This window comes from Protopterus annectens, chromosome 9.part0 (genome assembly GCF_019279795.1).
Source record: "Protopterus annectens isolate FY-2018-M chromosome 9.part0, PAN1.0, whole genome shotgun sequence".
Classification (NCBI taxonomy): domain Eukaryota; kingdom Metazoa; phylum Chordata; order Ceratodontiformes; family Protopteridae; genus Protopterus; species Protopterus annectens.
The window spans coordinates 1210617634-1210635584 of NC_056743.1; the positions used below are offsets into that span (position 1 = coordinate 1210617634).

Here is a 17951-nt window from a genome sequence, read left to right on the forward strand (position 1 = left end):
GTTTCTTTATGCATTCCCTCCTCTTCTTCCCATTCCGAAAGTCCTATTCAAAATTCAACAGGATGTTCCCAACATCTTATTGGTGACTCCCATTTGGCCACAACAGCACTGGTTCCCTCTTCTTCAGGATCTAGGCAGGGGCAGTCATCACAAGTTACCTCACAGGTGGATCTAAACACACAAGACAAGGGGTCTCTTATCCATCCCCACCTGTCCACGCTTTAACTGACACTGTGGGTGATAGGATTTTGATTCCTCATAGACACCTTGTTTTCTGAGGACATGCTGCAAGTCCTGCAGGTGGCCAGGAAACCTACAACTAGGAAAACCTACTTATCAAAATGGAAGAGGTTTTCTTTTTTATGTCTGTCTCATAACCTAGAATCACTTACTGTGGATGCTCCTTTGGTTCTCTCTTATTTGTGTGAGTTGCTTAATGCTGCTTTAGCCTATTCTTCTATTAAGGCCCACCTATCAGCTATCTCTGCTAGTCTGTCTTTTTCTCATCCTTTAGCTGCTAGATTTGAGGTGAAACAATATCTTAAAGACGTCCTTAATATTAGACTTCCCAGAAGCCTGTTCCTCCTCCCTGGGATCTTAATTTTGTTTTGGAGAAGTTAATTCAGGCTCCCTTTAAGCCTGCTGCTTCAGCTTCCTTGCAACATTGTTCCTGTAAGACTGTTCTTTTGGTAGGGCTTACCTCTTCCAGTTCAGTTTCTAAGTTGCAAGCCCTTATTGCTTGCCCTCCTTTTTTGATTTTTCATGTGGACAGAATGTCCTTGTGTACTAACTCTTCTTTTATGCCAAAGCTGGTTAATGAGCTACCTCTTAATCAGTCTATTAATCTGCTTACTTTTGTCCCCTCTCCACAAACTGGCAGTGAGAGGGTGCTGCATACTTTGGACATAGGCAACTTAGAGTTTATTTGGATATGCTCAAGGCTATCAGAAAATTGGATCAGTTATTTGTTTCTTTTAATCCTAGATCTTTGGGGTTTGATGTATCCAAGCAGACTATTTCTTCTGGGATTTCTTAGATTATTTCCTTTTGTTACACTTTTCATGGCAAGAGCCTTTCTTTTTCAGTTAAGGCTCATTCTACTAGACCTGTGGCTTCTTCTGGTGCTCTTTTCAAAGGCTTAGATACTAATTCTATTCTCGAAGCAGCCAGCTGGACATCTGTACATACCTTTACCAAGCACTACAATTTAGATGGTATCTCTAGATCGAGGGCTGGTTTTGCTAGTAAGTTCTTCATGTTTTTTTAGTGGATTCTTCTGCACCTTCCTCCTCCCTAGATTCCTCTTGAGCTTTGGCACTCTCTCATATAGTTAAGAATACTGCAGCACTGAATGTAAGGACATATTACAGGTGTGTAAAATCTTACCATAACAGTAGATGTCCTTGCCTTCACTGCTGCAGTATTCATTCCCTCCCTCCATCCCCCTAGTTCATTACCTTGCTGGATATACATGGTACCTCTTGGGTTCCTTGGACTGGTGTTCCTCCTGGGGCAATCAGTTCTGTTTTTGGTAAGCCTGAATGTCTCCTTTATGCCCTATGTTAGGCAGGGGTGCGTATGTTGATGTTTGGCATACCTTTTAAATTCAGAAGTCTTTGGAAGACTGGCCGGACATCGGGGTTCTGCAGCAGGGAATTAAATATAGTTAATACTGCAGCAGTGAAGGGAGGGACATCTACCATTATGGCAAGATTTTACACAACTGTACTTTCTTGTTTATAGTCTTCAGAAATCAGTGTAAATGATATAGCACATGTAATTCAAAATAAGTCACAGTATTGCAAATACAGACGTCAATACAGTCAATGTACGTAACATGCAGATTTCCTAATCAAACATAAAGCAAATATTTGCAATGTCTCAAGTTCACATTATTTCAAATACATATGCTCAGAATTTAAAAGGAGGACTAGAAAGCCTAAGTGTATCCAACATTCCAATTAAACAAAAGATTCTAGGGAGGCCTTTCCAGTAGCTCAACAGTGACTGGGGCAATGCAGAGTGAGGGCTAAACTTGATAAGTGCTGTGGTGCACAACTCAAGTACAGCAAATGTATTCAATATTTGTTTAAATGTGCTTCAGTTATATAAAACCTTAAACTTAAAATGTATATGTAACAGATGTGCATTTATGCAGATTAGAGTCAATCAATTGTATAACAGTACTAGTTTTCAGTTTAAATGTTTCAGTTATCTAAAATCTTAAAGTTAAAATGCATATATGATGTACATTTATGCACAGTAGAGTTAAAGCAATAGTACTAGTTTTCAGTTTATACTTTTATATGTGTTCATATAATACTGACAGAAAAAGGGCATTCCTTTACCAATAGTTTAGTTTCCAGAATATAACATATTCCTTTAGTATTAGTTTAGTTAGTTTCCAGAATATAACATTTATACACAGCTATTTGAGATGTTCAGTGTTAATATGCATCACTTTAATGTAAATTTCAGTCAAGTCTCAGAATATGACATTCCTATTTAGTTATACATTTCTAACATCATTACTTCACATTATTAGTCATTCGTTTTAAGGGTAAAGTGACAGAATTATTTGTAACAGGCTTATCAAGATAAGTTATCTAAAGAGTAAGTAGTAATAGTTATTTAATGTTCTCAAAGCATAACAGGCCAGGCTTATTTTGTTAATTCATTTACAGAATACAGTGCACCTTATAATATCTGAAATACAGAAAGCATAGGTTTTAGTAAAAGTACTTCTACTATTACAGCACAAAAATATTTACAGGATATTTAATACACAAATTTAAAAGGCCGACATCTATTAAAGCACACAGAAAATGAAAAAGGTAACTAGAATTATTAGTAACAAATCTAGCTGAAACATTACAGACACAAGTTAATACTGAATATAGTAATTATGATTCAAAATACATATGTTATAGTTGTAAAAGGAGAGTAAACCAGTTATAACGTGAAAAAATTGTCCAGTTAGAATTAAACCGTAAAGTGAAGATGTCAATCCAAACAGACCATAAATGTTTGACACCTAGTGGTCAAAATTAAAATTGCAGGTTTATTTACCAGATAAAGATGAAAACTTATAGGTTCATAGGTTCATAGGTTCATACTAGGCTATCTGCCCGAGGGCATTTACAAGCCTAGCCCATCGTTTTGTGGCTTACGCCACCCCTTTAGTATGGGGAACTATACCCATTATTTTGCTGTGCCTCTGTCGAGCAGTGACACTGAGGTAATCCCTGGGGTATATCTGTGATCTCCCATCCATTGGTCAAGATTTCTCTTGAACAAGGCCAGCGAGGTGCTCTGCCTCACATGTACCGGGATTTTGTTCCACAGCATAGGGAGTCTTTGGGTGATGAATCTATCCCTCCAGCATGTCCTATTAATAGCTGTGTCAAGGTTTAAGTCTCCCGCCCTTGTGGCTCTGATGGATCTAGATTTTTTGAGGTGAAGCATATTCATCAAATCTGGGTTTGACATGGCCTTGTATGTTAGGCAAAGGTCACCTCTGAGCAAGCGGTGGCGACTGAATAGAGCTGGAGTTCTTTCAGTCGGGCAGCATAGGACAGATTTTTGAGACCCTTTATCCTTTTGGTGAGGAACTTTTGTGGCCTCTCCAGCTGCTGCAAGTGTCGGGTCAGATACATTCCGAATGGGGCATTGTACTCAATCATTGGTCTGATGAGTGATGAGTAAAGGGAGACTATGACCTCCCTTGATCTAGATGAGAATCCCTTCATGATAAGGTGGGCAATGTAGAAGGTCTTCCTAACTACTTTAGCTACATGGGTGTCGAATGACAGACTACTATCAACCTATTATTTTACATTAGTTCTACTGATTATTATAGTATCCTTCGCAGATCATATTAATAGATTTATAAAGTAATTACAGAAGTATCTACAGAAAGAGATACTTGTGTGTTCAGGTAACTCAGGAGGAGTTGTTAGATCTGATATTTAAATGTACAAAAATACAGGGTCTATATTACATTGTTGAAGTATGAATACTTCCAATCACTAAAGATCGAACTTTAGTGATCGAAGTATTCAAACTTTGAATTGTTATCAAACTACTTTTTGAAACAAATACAAACAAAAGGGTGTAAGCAAGGGGGGCAACCCCCCCTGCACCCCCCATGTGGGGGGATGCACCCCCCCACCCCCCGCTACTTAAATATACCAACTCCAAGATTTTGGAATTGGTATATTTAAAGAGAGGGGAGTGTGGGGGTTGCAGGGGGGCTTGCTGCTTACACCCTTTTGTTTGTTTGTATTTGTTTAAAAAATAGTTTTATAACAATTCGAAGTTTGAATACTTTGATCACTAAAGTTCGAACTTTAGTGATTTGAAGTATTCATACTTCGACAATCTAATATAGACCCAAAATACAGTATTCTCTTTGCATAAGTCTAGAAATGCAGCCATATTAAAGCAAGCTTCGCAGTTTACATACAGTTTCAAGACTGAAGTATTCACTTTAATTCTAACTGGACAATTTATTCATGTGTTATAACCTTCAGTCAAGAATACTGATAAGAACAGAATGTGCTGTACATTTGAATACAAACACATCTTGTTTGTATGCTACAAGGCTTGGGAACCAAGGCTAAAGAGGCGTGTAGAACAGGGTTTTGGTATTATTAGGAAATACTTCAGATACAGTTAGGTTAGTTTAATTTGGACTAATGTACAGAAAGTTATGGCACTGCATTTCTGAAAAGGCGGTACAGACACTTGGCTATGAGTGCAGAAGTCAGGTCAAATATCCAGCATTCCAGAATATTAATGATATTATTCAGGAGGATCAGAATATATGTGCAGAAACTGTGGACATAATTATCAGCACTGTTATTGGAGACAGTACATTTCTGATGAACAGTATAATGAGTGCAGAAACTATGGACATTAAGATTTGATTCAGATATTGTTGATACCGCCACTGTACATATTAAAACATACTTAATCGAACTATATCATGCACATAGTTTATTCTGAAAAGTACAAGAAGATTTGGCCCGTAAAGGAGAGAGTAGCACCTCTGGGTAATTAATAGATAGACATTCATTACTGTCTCATTTCAGTTTATTCTAGTTGTTTCCATCTCATTTCAGTATTATACAGTCATCAATTTTATCAGTCTGTATAGTAGAATGTTCAGGGGCTGGTGTTAGGATTAGTGCTAGGGTTTATGGTTATGATTTAAACACATGACTAAACAAGACACACACACACACACACACACACACACACACACACACACACACACACACACACACACACACACACACACACACACACACACACACACACACACACAAACACACACTCAGCCTTAATGATGAAACTTTAATTACAAACAAAATTTTTAGCTTTACTAACCACCCCTACTTACAAATATTCAACACTGCACACTTTGACTATTCTTGCACTTGACAAAACATGTATTTGACCACATATGACACCAGAAAATCCTTTGGCCAAATGTATAAAACCCACTTAAGAATCCATTTTATGAATTGGTTATGGCAGTGTCATTGTACATTTCATTTGAAGTTGGTTTTGTATTGCCTGTAGAAAGTTACATTCTGGAGGACAACATTATACAATGAGGATGGTTCCAAGGATTGATTTCTGAACATTTGAGCTCATATCATTAAGAACTGTCCAAATAATTATAATTTGCTAATCCCAAGGATTGAGTTCTGAACGTTTGAGCTCATATCATTATAAAGGTCCAGATAATTACAATTTGCTAATCTCAAGGATTGAGTTCTGAACATTTGAGCTCATATCATTAAGAATTGTCAAAATAATTATAATTTGCTAATCCCAAGGACTGAGTTCTGAACATTTGAGCTCATAACTTTAAGAACTCTCCAAGTAATTATAATTTGCTAAAAGACCTGTAGAAATACACTAAACCAGCAAAGTTCAGTGAAATGTTTTGTGTGTGTTTACCGTTCATAGTCATTTATTGAAGAGTTAACATATTTCTCCTTTCTGGGGTAAATTGCAGTTCACATCTGTTTCTGTATGCCTGTGCGCGCGTGTGTATGCATACGTGCTCATGTGTAAAAGTGTGTGCATGTGCCTATGTGTTGTGAGGCAGCACCATGACAGAATTTCTTTCACTTCATCAGATACAAACATCAGAAATTTATACAGGCAGACAGGCATTTTGAGGGAGATGACAGGAAAGAATCTTATATCTTAAGGTAACTGAACATTAAAGTTAATTGTCCACAATTAGTTTTAGATTTATTAGGGTGTGTGTGTGTGTTTAAATGCTCAACAGTAAGAGAGGGACAGGGAGACAGAGAGGAAGAAGCAAGACAAAGTACATAAAAACATTAATATGGGCAGATTTTTTTTTTCACTTGATGACAATCCAAAGTGTATTTTTTTATGGTGGTAGCAGTTTGTGAGTGAAATCAAGTAACCATTAAATTCAATTGATAATAGATGATTACTGCTCTGGCTTTTGGAAGCAGTGTGAATGTGATTTTGTGTGTGTGTATGATTGTGGGGATGAAGGAAAGGGGGCACCATAGTAATCTGCAATGTCAGAGATGGATTATAGGCATGGCAGTGGGCCTAGGATAAGAATAACTATTTATTTTTCCTTTATTATGGGGTTTAACAAAAGTGGGTTGGAAATGTTTCGGTGTCCATCACTGAGCAAGCTCACATTCTATTACTGGGAAATCAACCATTACTAATAAGGGGCTGGCAATGATAGGTTCCTATATTTTGAAGAGGGAATAAAACAATTAATTAAATAATGTTTTGTCCTTGTTGTGATTTTGGACATTGACAGACTGGGGACTTAGCTGTATTTTAAGTTAGGATTGTTGGTACCAATGAATGGCCAAACCTAGCTGTCATTATTTTTATGTGTGTGAACAGGAGAGAACAGTCCCCACAGTGGTAAGATGTGGAAGGATTAAATAATTATAATAAAAATCAGATTCTGCAAGTATGTCTCCCATGTGTTGCGAATTACTTCATAATGTTGAGGCACAAGATTCTGATGGACTGTACTCCCATCAGTGACCCAAAAGGGGAACATTGTCACTGGGGAACTGGACCCTTCCAGGTTAATTACTAGTAAGTATGCATGTAGGAGCAGGATTGAAAGATAAGTTCTACAGTAATGTTAAGAATACTGTTTTAATTTTCTAAACCCATTTTCACTTGTAAACATACCTGCTACTGACTAGGGACTTAAAAACAATGAAAGTTATTTGTTAGATTGGATCAACCTTTACACAAACAGAAACAAGGATAGCAACTCAAAGAATGCATAGCTTTTGGTTAATAGGTGCTTTGGGACACCTGGTCAGAGTACATGCTGCTAGGCACTGACAGCATTTCTAATTAAAACAATGCTTCTGTTGCCATACTAGTGAAACAAAAAAAAAGCTCTGTAGGAATATATTGTACACATTCATGTATATTCCAGGGTAGTAACATGGAATGCAGTAGGTGAATTGGAAACTGCAAAGTATCACCTGAGCAGCTATTTGACAAGTGTTACAATCTGTCCATTTTAATTTATCATTACTTAACCACTGTAATGCTTTTGGGAGTAGCAGATTGACAGCTACTTATAAAAAAGCAGCTTTGCTGTTACATTCTGTCAGTACAAATATATCCTCACATAGATTTTAATCTAACATATATGCATATCTTTGTACATATGTTTGTCTGGCCGTTTAGTTAGGAGGTTTAAGACTATATTTGTAGTCATGTGTTTGATTCCCCTCAACTTCCACTTGCAAACTGTGTTGCTATGAGCAAGTCACTTAACCAGACAGAGCTCCAGGTTTCCCCTGAACATGGATATTTGTCTCCAGTGGGCTTACCCAGTTAACAAATAAAAGTAAAATAAAATAAATGTATGTATGTACATTGTGCTAATCATATTTTTATTTTTGTACTTTGAATTGTATGAAGTTGACTTAGATATATTATGTGGTCCTAGCTGATTACATTTTAATTTTGTCTGTTTCAGAAAGTCCTGACTGCATTGGATAAGACTTGGCATCCAGAACATTTCTTCTGTGCTCACTGTGGAGGCGTTTTTAATGAGGAAGGTGGGTTAGAAACAGTGAGCTTCCTTCAAATGCCATAAACTGCAGGCTGAGCAAATATTTAGTCATACAGCTGCACCTTTAAATGTAATATGTGAATGTTTTATCAGAATGTAGCATTGCATTAGATTAAATAAGATAGACTAGCGTAATAGTTGCAAGTTGCAACTTTCATTTCTGAAAGTGTGGTATCACCAAGCTGGATTTTTATTTCATATTTACAAACACACACACCACGAGCATGCAAGCATACATATATGGAAACACACAGAGAAATATTAACCCTGACCTTGCCACATAGCCTTCCAGTTTTCTTGTTGTGAAGAGAGAGAGAGAGAGAGAGAGAGAGAGAGAGAGAGAGAGAGAGAGAGAGAGAGAGAGAGAGAGAGAGAGAGAGAGAGAGAGAGAGAGAGAGAGAGAGAGAGAGAGAGAGAGAGAGAGAGAGAGATGTTCGTAGAGGGATGAATAAAAGGAAATTACTTTCGGTATATCATAGTCAGATGTATGGGCTTAGTGTTCTGGAGGAAACAAAGGGATACCGCCAAATCTGGGGTAAGGAGAAGTGTAGACAGATTCTGAGAGGGAATACAGCAAACATATAAACATAGGGGTTATGAAGGTAAAACAAGACGATTCATCCAGAGGTGGGACAGTAGGCTACAGTGGCAAAGGGGGTGCATCCAACCTCATACTCTGTATGAGCATTTTGTAAATATGGGCCTCCTTCATGGATTTACTCTATTTAAATAAATGTTTAGGATAGTTAGATTTAAGTCACTGTTTATGATTAAGCAGTTCTACCTTACATTGTAGGGTAATTGGTCTTGCTGTAACTAGGCACTGTATAAATAATGATTGCATAGTTGCTTTTGTAAAATAGAAAGAGATTTGGAAACTGTGACTGACATGGAAACTATATATTTTAATAAGATTTTATGGGAAATTGGTCTGTCCATGGTTTCTCATGCTCCCTATTTTCAAGGGCTTCTTATATCAATCTGGTGTCTTTTTGTCAGCTTTTCTGTCATTGAAATTTCTGAACCTTGACCTGTACAGGCTTAAATATGTCTGTGGTAATGTCCATAGAATTAACACTCTGATGAACAGGGCCTTTCCCTCCTAAATCCTCCTCTGCTGTGCATGCAATGGTGCCATGGCAGAACATACACATAACTGTATTTACATCTGTTCTTATGCAGCTAAACAAGTAATGAGACAGCAGTTCAAGGATGCTGAATTGGCAACCACTTCAAGCTCTCGGCTTTCAACAGAGAGACAGGGATCTCCATACATACCTCTCAACTGTACCAAATTCCTCAGCATTTCCCGGTTTTGAGGTCCAAATAATGGGGCGCCATGAATTCCTGAGTTTAATTATGAGACAACAAGCATTTGGAACATTTTTCTTCCGGTCTGTGTGTAGCACTTTAGCAGGTTTGAATTTGTGCTGGAAAGCTTGGTTAGGTTATGTGCAGTTGAATTATTACTGTGTAAAGTTTACAAGACAATAAGCATTTGCACTGACGTTTATGGTTTTCTTCCAGTACGAAACAACAAGCATTTGCAACGGTTTTCTTCCTGTCCACATGTATTATTGAAGTACTTTAGCAGGTGAATTATTTTGTGTGTGTGTGTGTGTGTGTGTGTGTGTGTGTGTGTGTGTGTGTGTGTGTGTGTGTATAAAATGCCCCAGTTAGGTATAATTGGTGGTTAGGGTTACCTAGGCTCAAACCCTCTACCTTGGTTTCAAAGGGCAAGAGCCTGAATTCTCTACCCATACCACCACTTGTGATTCGAGGAGTAATTTTATGTAACACTTTTGTTAACAAATGAATACTATACTGTGAGGCCCAACAAAGAAGTTATGGTACATACAGAGAAAAGGAAGGTAATGCTCATATTTAGTGTTCAAGATGGTAGAATCAGATGAAATGAGCTGCATAGTTTCAGCAGTAGCAGCATAACCACATTTTTCTTTACCTTTTGGTGATCAATCACAACTGTGTTCCCATAGTCTTTCTTTGTGTTCTAGTTTGTTGCAGAAAATAAATCGCATTACTTTTAAGGTAAAAATAATTGGAGGTGGGCACGGGATTATATCAAAATAAATAAAACAATGTTGTATTGGTGTTTAAAGAGATAAAGAGATCAAGTCATATTTTACAAACTGAACTAATCCTTGAGCATAGCTGTCAACTGTCCAAAGTTTCATAGAGTGTCTGGAATGTTTGGCTCATACTTTTGGTCTGGGTTTCTCTTAAAATGTGTGGTTTTCTGGCAAATCAGTGAGACGCTAAGAACTGATTTCGCTAAGTAATTAGGGGCTATATTACATATCCGTATACTTAAACCGTTTGAATCGCTAAAGGTCGACCTTTAGCGATCAAACATTAAAATGTTCAAATATGTTTAAAAATTAAAAACAAAAGTAAAAAAAAAAAAAAACTAAAGGGTGTAAGCAGGGGGGCAAGCTCCCCAGCACCCCCACACACCCCCTACTTAAAGAAACTAACTCCAAGATCGCGCTATAGTGTAGGGAATGGGAAATTTCCCCATTTCCCCACTGTAGTGCACTGAAGTGGAGTTGGTATATTTAAGTAGCGGGGGGTGGGGGGGTGCAGCTTAAACCCTTTCCTTTTACTTTTTTTTTTAATTTAATTTTATTACATATTCGAACATTTGAATGTTTGATCACTAAATGTTGACCATTAGCGATTCAAGCATTTAAGCATTTGGATATGTAATATAGACCCAGTAATTATAACCATTTAAGTTTCAGTCTTCCTATCTTTCAGGAAACGCATAGTAACACCAAAACATTTTATTCCAGAAATTTTCTAAGATTATACAAGCAATGATTAAAATGTGTTCCACTCCACTCCCTGGTTTTGGGCCTTTGCCCCCCCCCGATAAATTTTGGCTTTTTCCAGATTTCTAGTGCTGCAAAGTTCTTCATGGGATGAGAAGTTTGATGCTGCTTATGCCAAATCTTTTTGCATTGTTAGTAGCACAACAGGTAGTATACTTGCTTTTGATGTAGAAGGCTGTGGGTTCTACTCCCACAGTATGTAGATGGATTGCTGATACTGTACTGTGTTGTACTTTTAAAGGGGGTGGGTGCTGCAGTCCTGAGAATATTCTCCTTTGGCAGAGATACCTAGTAACTATGAACCTGTTACCAGTTTGACATCCATTTCAATTTTACTAGCTTATCATTTTTTTAATGTAACATAGGCAATTTGTTCTTCAAAGACAACGGGCACTTTATTTGTAGATGAAACAATGAAATATAAAGTTGTTTCCTAGCAGCAACCTCTTCATTAGTTACAGATATATTCAATGTGGAATTATTTAGATGAGTTTTACTTCTGCAGAGATTGTGCATATTTACTGATATTGGTGGATTGTAATGACAGAAGTTTGAGTAGACTTTTATGATGGAAATGTTCCAAATTGGGCAGTTTTGTCATTATTATTGGTTCATACATTTTGTTTCATTACTTACTGGAAAAATGTTCAAAACAAATTTAAAATACACTCTAAAACACGTGTGCTGTATTATACAAGGAATTTAATTTAATACAATCAGGAAGGTGTATCAAAGAACACATGTATGTTTGCATGGTCCTAAATAATGTATGTAAGGGGCCTATGATTTGAAAACAGCCCAAAGGTAATCTTTATCTGCCACTGGCCAAATACATTTTCTTTGAATGTGGGTTTCAATGCTGTTTCAATGAATGTGAGTTTCAAGGGCAGAGACATTTTAATGCCAAGTCTGTTTTCGTTGTGAGACTGTATTGCTTTGTTTAATAGATGTCTAGTAGTGTTTGTGCTACAAAATGTAAAATAAGTTTTAAATGAAATCCAAGTAGTCATTGTAGCAGTATGCACATTACAGTGTTTATGGTAAATGGGGAGAAATAGCTAAGTAATGGAACATTACAATGGCTGCAGGGGAAGGATGTGTGTGTATGGTGGCCCCATTTGACCATGATTTTGTGAGGGGAAAGGGCAGCAAACTCAAAGATAGCCCTAGGTGGCACAAACTCTAGCTACGCAACTGATCAGTAAGCCATGGAGAATGACTTTTGAAAGTCCTAGCAAACTATAATATTCTTTTGCTAAGATTAGAATATTGCCTACCATTAAATGCCCTACTTTTACCACAAAACCCACATACTGCAAGTCACCAGAAACAAAATTCTAAGGTTCATCTTCTCCCTTCCCAGTGAACATCATTGCTGCACATTTTTAAAAAAATGGTTACCATTTACTACAAGGTCTGGGGCCATATTTTAGTTGTCTGGTCTTCAATTTGAGTTTGAAAGTTGATATCCCACAAGGCCATTGGAGTGGGCGAGGTTACATAATTATGTATGCAAATTTTATGTTAGCCTACAGATTTGTGCCTATTTTTCATGGGCATTTGCCCAGATTTTTGATGTTTCCAGGTTGAGAGGTATGTCTCTATACCTTCTAACTGAGGGTAAAACAGAAGAAGCTACATGATGCTTTGTCTTTCCTCTTTACTCCTGATTGAGAAATGTAATTTGAGTTGCAACATTGTTGTATGTGTATTAATTAAATACATCTGTAATTAAAACAATAGTCAAGGTGAAATGCTTAACTCTCATATTTATTAGATACATGCAAAATCCCATGTAATATGATCTCATCTTTCCATCTCTCATTTTGCTTCTTATTTTGTAGGATTCCATGAAAAAAATGGGAAGGCTTATTGCCCGGATGACTTTTACAGCCTGTTTTCCCCAAAGTGTGGTGGGTGTGATCTTCCTGTACGACAGAATTATCTGTCTGCTCTTAATCATGTCTGGCACCCAGAGTGCTTTGTATGCAGGGTGAGTATCACATTTAACTTATTTTATTTTTTTCTTCCTTCCCTTTTTAGATTCTCTTTCTTCATTTTCATTTTTTCTTTTTCTCATTTCTCTTTCTCATTTTACTCATTCTAATTCTCTCCCTTATTTCATTGCAAACCCAATATTTATACTTATAAATCACACTGTCCGAGAAACTACAGTCCCAAAACTCTTGAAACAATCCTTTGCCATTTTCTTACATAAAAGTGACAAATCTCTTGACTTGGCAAACTAGACATCAATAGCCATCTTGTCCCTTTTATAGAAAATACTTGAAAAATGTGGTCACATACAGTTAATCAACTACCTAATAGAGAGAAATTGCTTTCCACAACAAAACATGGATTTAGAGTAAGCCACAGCACAGAAACATCACTACTAACGTTCATAAACTGTATTCATGAAAGGCAAAATCAAGGTGAAATGGTTGCATTCCTATTTCTAAACCTGTCTAAAGCATTTGATACAGTTTCACATCCTATGTTATTTAGGCTGAAGGAACTGGGCCTTGTTGTCTAATGGTTTAAAGGTTACCTTAGCCACCAAACAGTGTGTACACCAGGCAGATGAGCTTTTAGCTCATCAAGAAACAACATTATGTATGCATGAGGACCATTACTTTTTTAAAATATTTATAAATCAAATACATATAGCCTGTATCCTGGCAAATATAGTCCAATATGCAGCCAATTCAACACTAATATGCGCAGCCTCTTTTGTTAAACAGCTTTAAAATGACCTACAACATTCTGTTACAAAAATAAATGAAACATTTTCTATCAGACCATGCATGTTAAAACCATAGCTCATACATATCTACTCCCTAGTCTCCTGTGTGCCTTGTCAATTCTGACTAAGCTACAACCCTTTCAGCTAGCCAAACTAGAGCAATTGTATAATGAGACTGCAAAGTTTGCAAGTAACCACATTAATCATATGCATCGCTGCCTTACACTTCAGTCCCATAACTGCTTAGAGTTAGCTAGTCTGGTAGCCTACATTCACTTTAAGACTACCCACAACATTCTCTACAGCCAAGACAGGTGTTCTGCTACCAGCCAATTATTAAAGAGGTACTTACCTGTTAGAGAACTGCACTCAGTGATCCAACACTTGGTGATTATTCAAAAATCTAAAAATCATAATGGAGTCTGCTTATATTCTGTATTCATTGCTAAATTGTGGAACTCTCTCCCAACAATAAGAAATATTTCATTTAATCTATTATTTGAAACCATCTTGACAACATATCTGTCAACAAGACAGTCCTGCACTTGTAACACCATTATTGATAAGCCCCCTTCTTATTCCAATAATTTCCCATCTGTATTTTAAAATCTCAGTGAAATCATACCTATCAACACTAATGCCGATCTACCCCTTATGCAGCCAAATCAAGTAGCTGTCATAAAACCCTCACAATTTCTTAACTTTTTACATGAATCAGCTGAATAACTAGCTGATTAAAACTGCATATGCCTCATCTGCTGTCTGTGTACTAAAATTTCAATGTGATTATACACATAAAGTGTAAATGAATGTTGAGCATTCTTTAGATATATGTGATGTCAGCACGTGTAAATATTGGACTTAACATGATGCTCAGTTCTTAAACTGCATATCTAACTCAGTGTTATGTAATATATTTTACTGTTAGCTCATGCTAATTACCTATGAAAAGGTATGTAATGTGGATCTTTCCTCCCCAGGTCCTGTCGGACCTTCCTGGTAATCAAACTCTAATAATTAAATGAATACAAGTTTGCCATTTTTGGTCTTTCTTTCTATACCCTTCTCTTTTACTGTAGCTTCCTTTATTTTCCTTCATTCCTTCTTTATTCCCCTCATCCAGGACTTAATTTTCTTCTTGTTATTGTGAGACCAAGTCTAAGAGTTTCAGATCAGTAAATATTGGTGGAGGGATTTCTTGGTGGTCATGTAGCTTATTGACACAGACCCCTTGTATCTGCTGCCTTTGGCCTGCTGAGCCGTGGTTTTCTTTTCATGTTTCTCTGTCTCTCATCATGGAAGAGAATCACATATCTAAACTATTACTAATAGGCACTTCAGTGACAATCTCTAGAGACAAGCATACCTACATGAATTCACCCTTCATTAGCTGCAGCAGGATCTTGCACTGCTAAAGCAAACCTTGGCGGGTCATCTCAGTAATCTGGCCTCAAACCTCTAGGCTTCTTTGATGTCACTGTAGCTGAGTCCTGCTTCTTTGACCTATTTCCCAAACAATAGTGCAATATCTTTCTGCAGAGAGTCAATTCTGATGTCAGTTTCACAAAGATACAATTAGTACCACATATAATCTGACTCCTTGTCTTATATTTTATGTACATTAGCATCATTAATTGCTATAATAGGAGGCCACTGGAGGTTGGGAACATTATCTGTCCATGACATTAAATTGTGGTCATTTTGTAGTTCTTTATAAGACTGTGAACACTATGGAATATTATCATGTAGACAATGTTTCATTTGTGTTTAAATTCAAGCTCTGAAATCAGATTTTCATGTGTGTGTGCGTGGGTGTGTGTGTGTGTGTGTGTGTGTGTGTGTGTGTGTGTGTGTGTGTGTGTGTGTGTTGTATGGCTAGATTCACTATACATGTGAGCATTCTACTTGCAGCAGTTCCAGAGACTGTTTATGCGAGGCAAGCAAGAACTGGTTAGTAAGACTACAATCCAAAACACTGTAAAAGTCCAATTATGCTTCCCACCACTCAGTTTGCTATGGTTTACTATGACAATGTTAAATCCAATAATGTTGAATTTCACAATTCCAAGATCATAATATTTAAAGACCAGCATGATGAAGACCACACCATCGAACTCCTGGAATTAGCCCCCTGCAGAAACCATGTTAGCACTAATTCCTGGGTGCACGCTCCTGCAAGATCCAAGTTAGCACTCATTCCTGGGTTTACACTGGTAAGGGGATTCAGTGCTTGAGGATTTTTTAGACACTGTGGTCTGCAGAATTTTGGTCTTTCAATATTATGGTCTTCGTATTATGATTTTCAGGACTGTGGACTTCAAGACTGTGATAGAAAACTGTCTACTATACCATCCTCTCCACAGGTCTTAGTACAGCAGCTGCTGAGGAAAAAAAAAAAGCTTTCCTCAGGATTTGACCACCAAAACAGTGTAACAGTCCATTTGTGGTTCCCAGTAGTCTAGCACACCATCCTTTTCATGGGTTTAAATGCTACAGCTGCCAGGAAAGTTTTAGGCTGTGCATCTATACCGAAGCAGAGTGATATAAACTGATCATCCACTTGTTCCACTCTAAGATTATCTGTACATAATTCATGTTCAGAGCAGCAGTGACTACAGGTCTGTCATTACTTATTTACAACAGCTCTCATGTTCCCCCCTTAGTCTTTATACATCTTCTAGAGATGATATTTCTGTTAGTTAAGCAGTATGTTGTTTTTTTTTTCAGGACATTGTCTGTTAACCTGACTCATGGCATATAAAGATGCATAAATTTGTTTCTTGCAGGAGTATATTTTCATTGTTTCTCTTGTCTGCTGTGCAGGGAGCACATGCTTTGTGAGGAGGTGTTTTAGGGATGAAACCATACACCTACAATTTATGGCATTCATTGCCTGTAGGGCTACCACCTATATTACAGCACATGCTGTTCACACCCATGTGCACACTGATTTGATACTACTGCTAGAAGTGTGTTACTGTTTCTCACCCTTTTATGTGCATTGTTACAATGTTTTTCTTCTGGCAGAACTGTTCTTTGAATTTTCCCTCTGTCCTTTTCTTTCATTAATTTAGCACCAAGCGTTCATTCTTCCTCCAGTCAATTACATTATACACTCATCCCTTCAGAACACAGTCCTTGTCACAGCAATATTTTCTTACAAATTTGCATACTTCTGCTGAAGCATTCATTAATTTAAATCTGATAATTCAAGTCATAATGCATTATATTTTCTGGGCTTGAAAGTGCCAATTACTATCACACTGTCTTAATGTTTCTAGTTTACCCCTCGCACTTTTATAGCATTATGCACTATATCTGTAGCGGCTATGTTTGACTGCATGATTAACCAGTTCAGAACTTTGCTGCCTATGAGTTTGCCATTTTACAAATGTACATTGAGAGTGTAGCACTGTTTTTGGGAGAGCAGTAAATAATTATAAAGGTTTTGGTTAAGTGCTTTTCAGTTTTCTATTCTTTACTCAGTACTCTGTCAGCTTATCTCCTTTTCACTGGCTGTTGTGTTGTCCTCCTTTTGTTTAACTTTCTACAAGATTCAGCCAATCAAACACTGAACAATTTATTTGTAGTTCCTAGCAGTCTTCTACACACACCACTCTGCGTGTTTGAGTGCACCAAATGCTGGGGCAAAGAAACAAACTTTAGGTAGAGCATCTACACTGGAATGGACTGATCATCTATGCGTTCCAGTCTAAGAGGAAATGTACAAGTTTTGTATCTTTCATACATTTTCTGTTAACCTGGTTCACAGCATCTAATGTTGCATAATGCCCTGCAGGTTTAGACTCTTTGTGTGTGCAACTCTGTTTTCATTTCTTCCCCTGCCTTCTACTCAAGAAGAATAAACTTGCTAAGGGAGGTATTTTGGGGATTAAACAATATACTTGCAGTTACTGGCATTTATTATCTGTACGTCCATCATTTATTTTACAGCAGACACTATTAGGACTCCATGACCTGTACATGGGCACACTGAGGGGATGACGTTCCTTGAAGTGGGTGGGTCCTGCTTTGTATTCTTGCCCCCATTCTGTAGCCACCCCATTGGTTGTTGCATTTATTCACTCAAACCATGCCCTCTCCATTTGCATCGTCATAGAAAAACCTCCTCTAAAATTCATACCAGGTCATTCACAAGCTCTCTTACTCTCCAATGCATTTAGTCCAATTTACAACCCCAAAAACCTTTAAAAACCAATAACCATAACATAAT

General features: G+C 37.3%; 1 protein-coding gene across 2 annotated transcripts in view; it reads left to right on the top strand.

The window, feature by feature from the left end:
* Positions 1–17951, top strand: part of LOC122811943 (leupaxin-like) — a 467997-nt gene that overhangs the window by 396369 nt on the left and 53677 nt on the right. For both annotated transcript variants that reach the window (XM_044084132.1, XM_044084131.1), the window contains 2 exons: positions 8027–8108; positions 12819–12967. In XM_044084132.1, coding sequence (XP_043940067.1) covers positions 8027–8108; positions 12819–12967 — 231 coding nt within the window. The remainder of the gene's footprint in view (positions 1–8026; positions 8109–12818; positions 12968–17951) is intronic.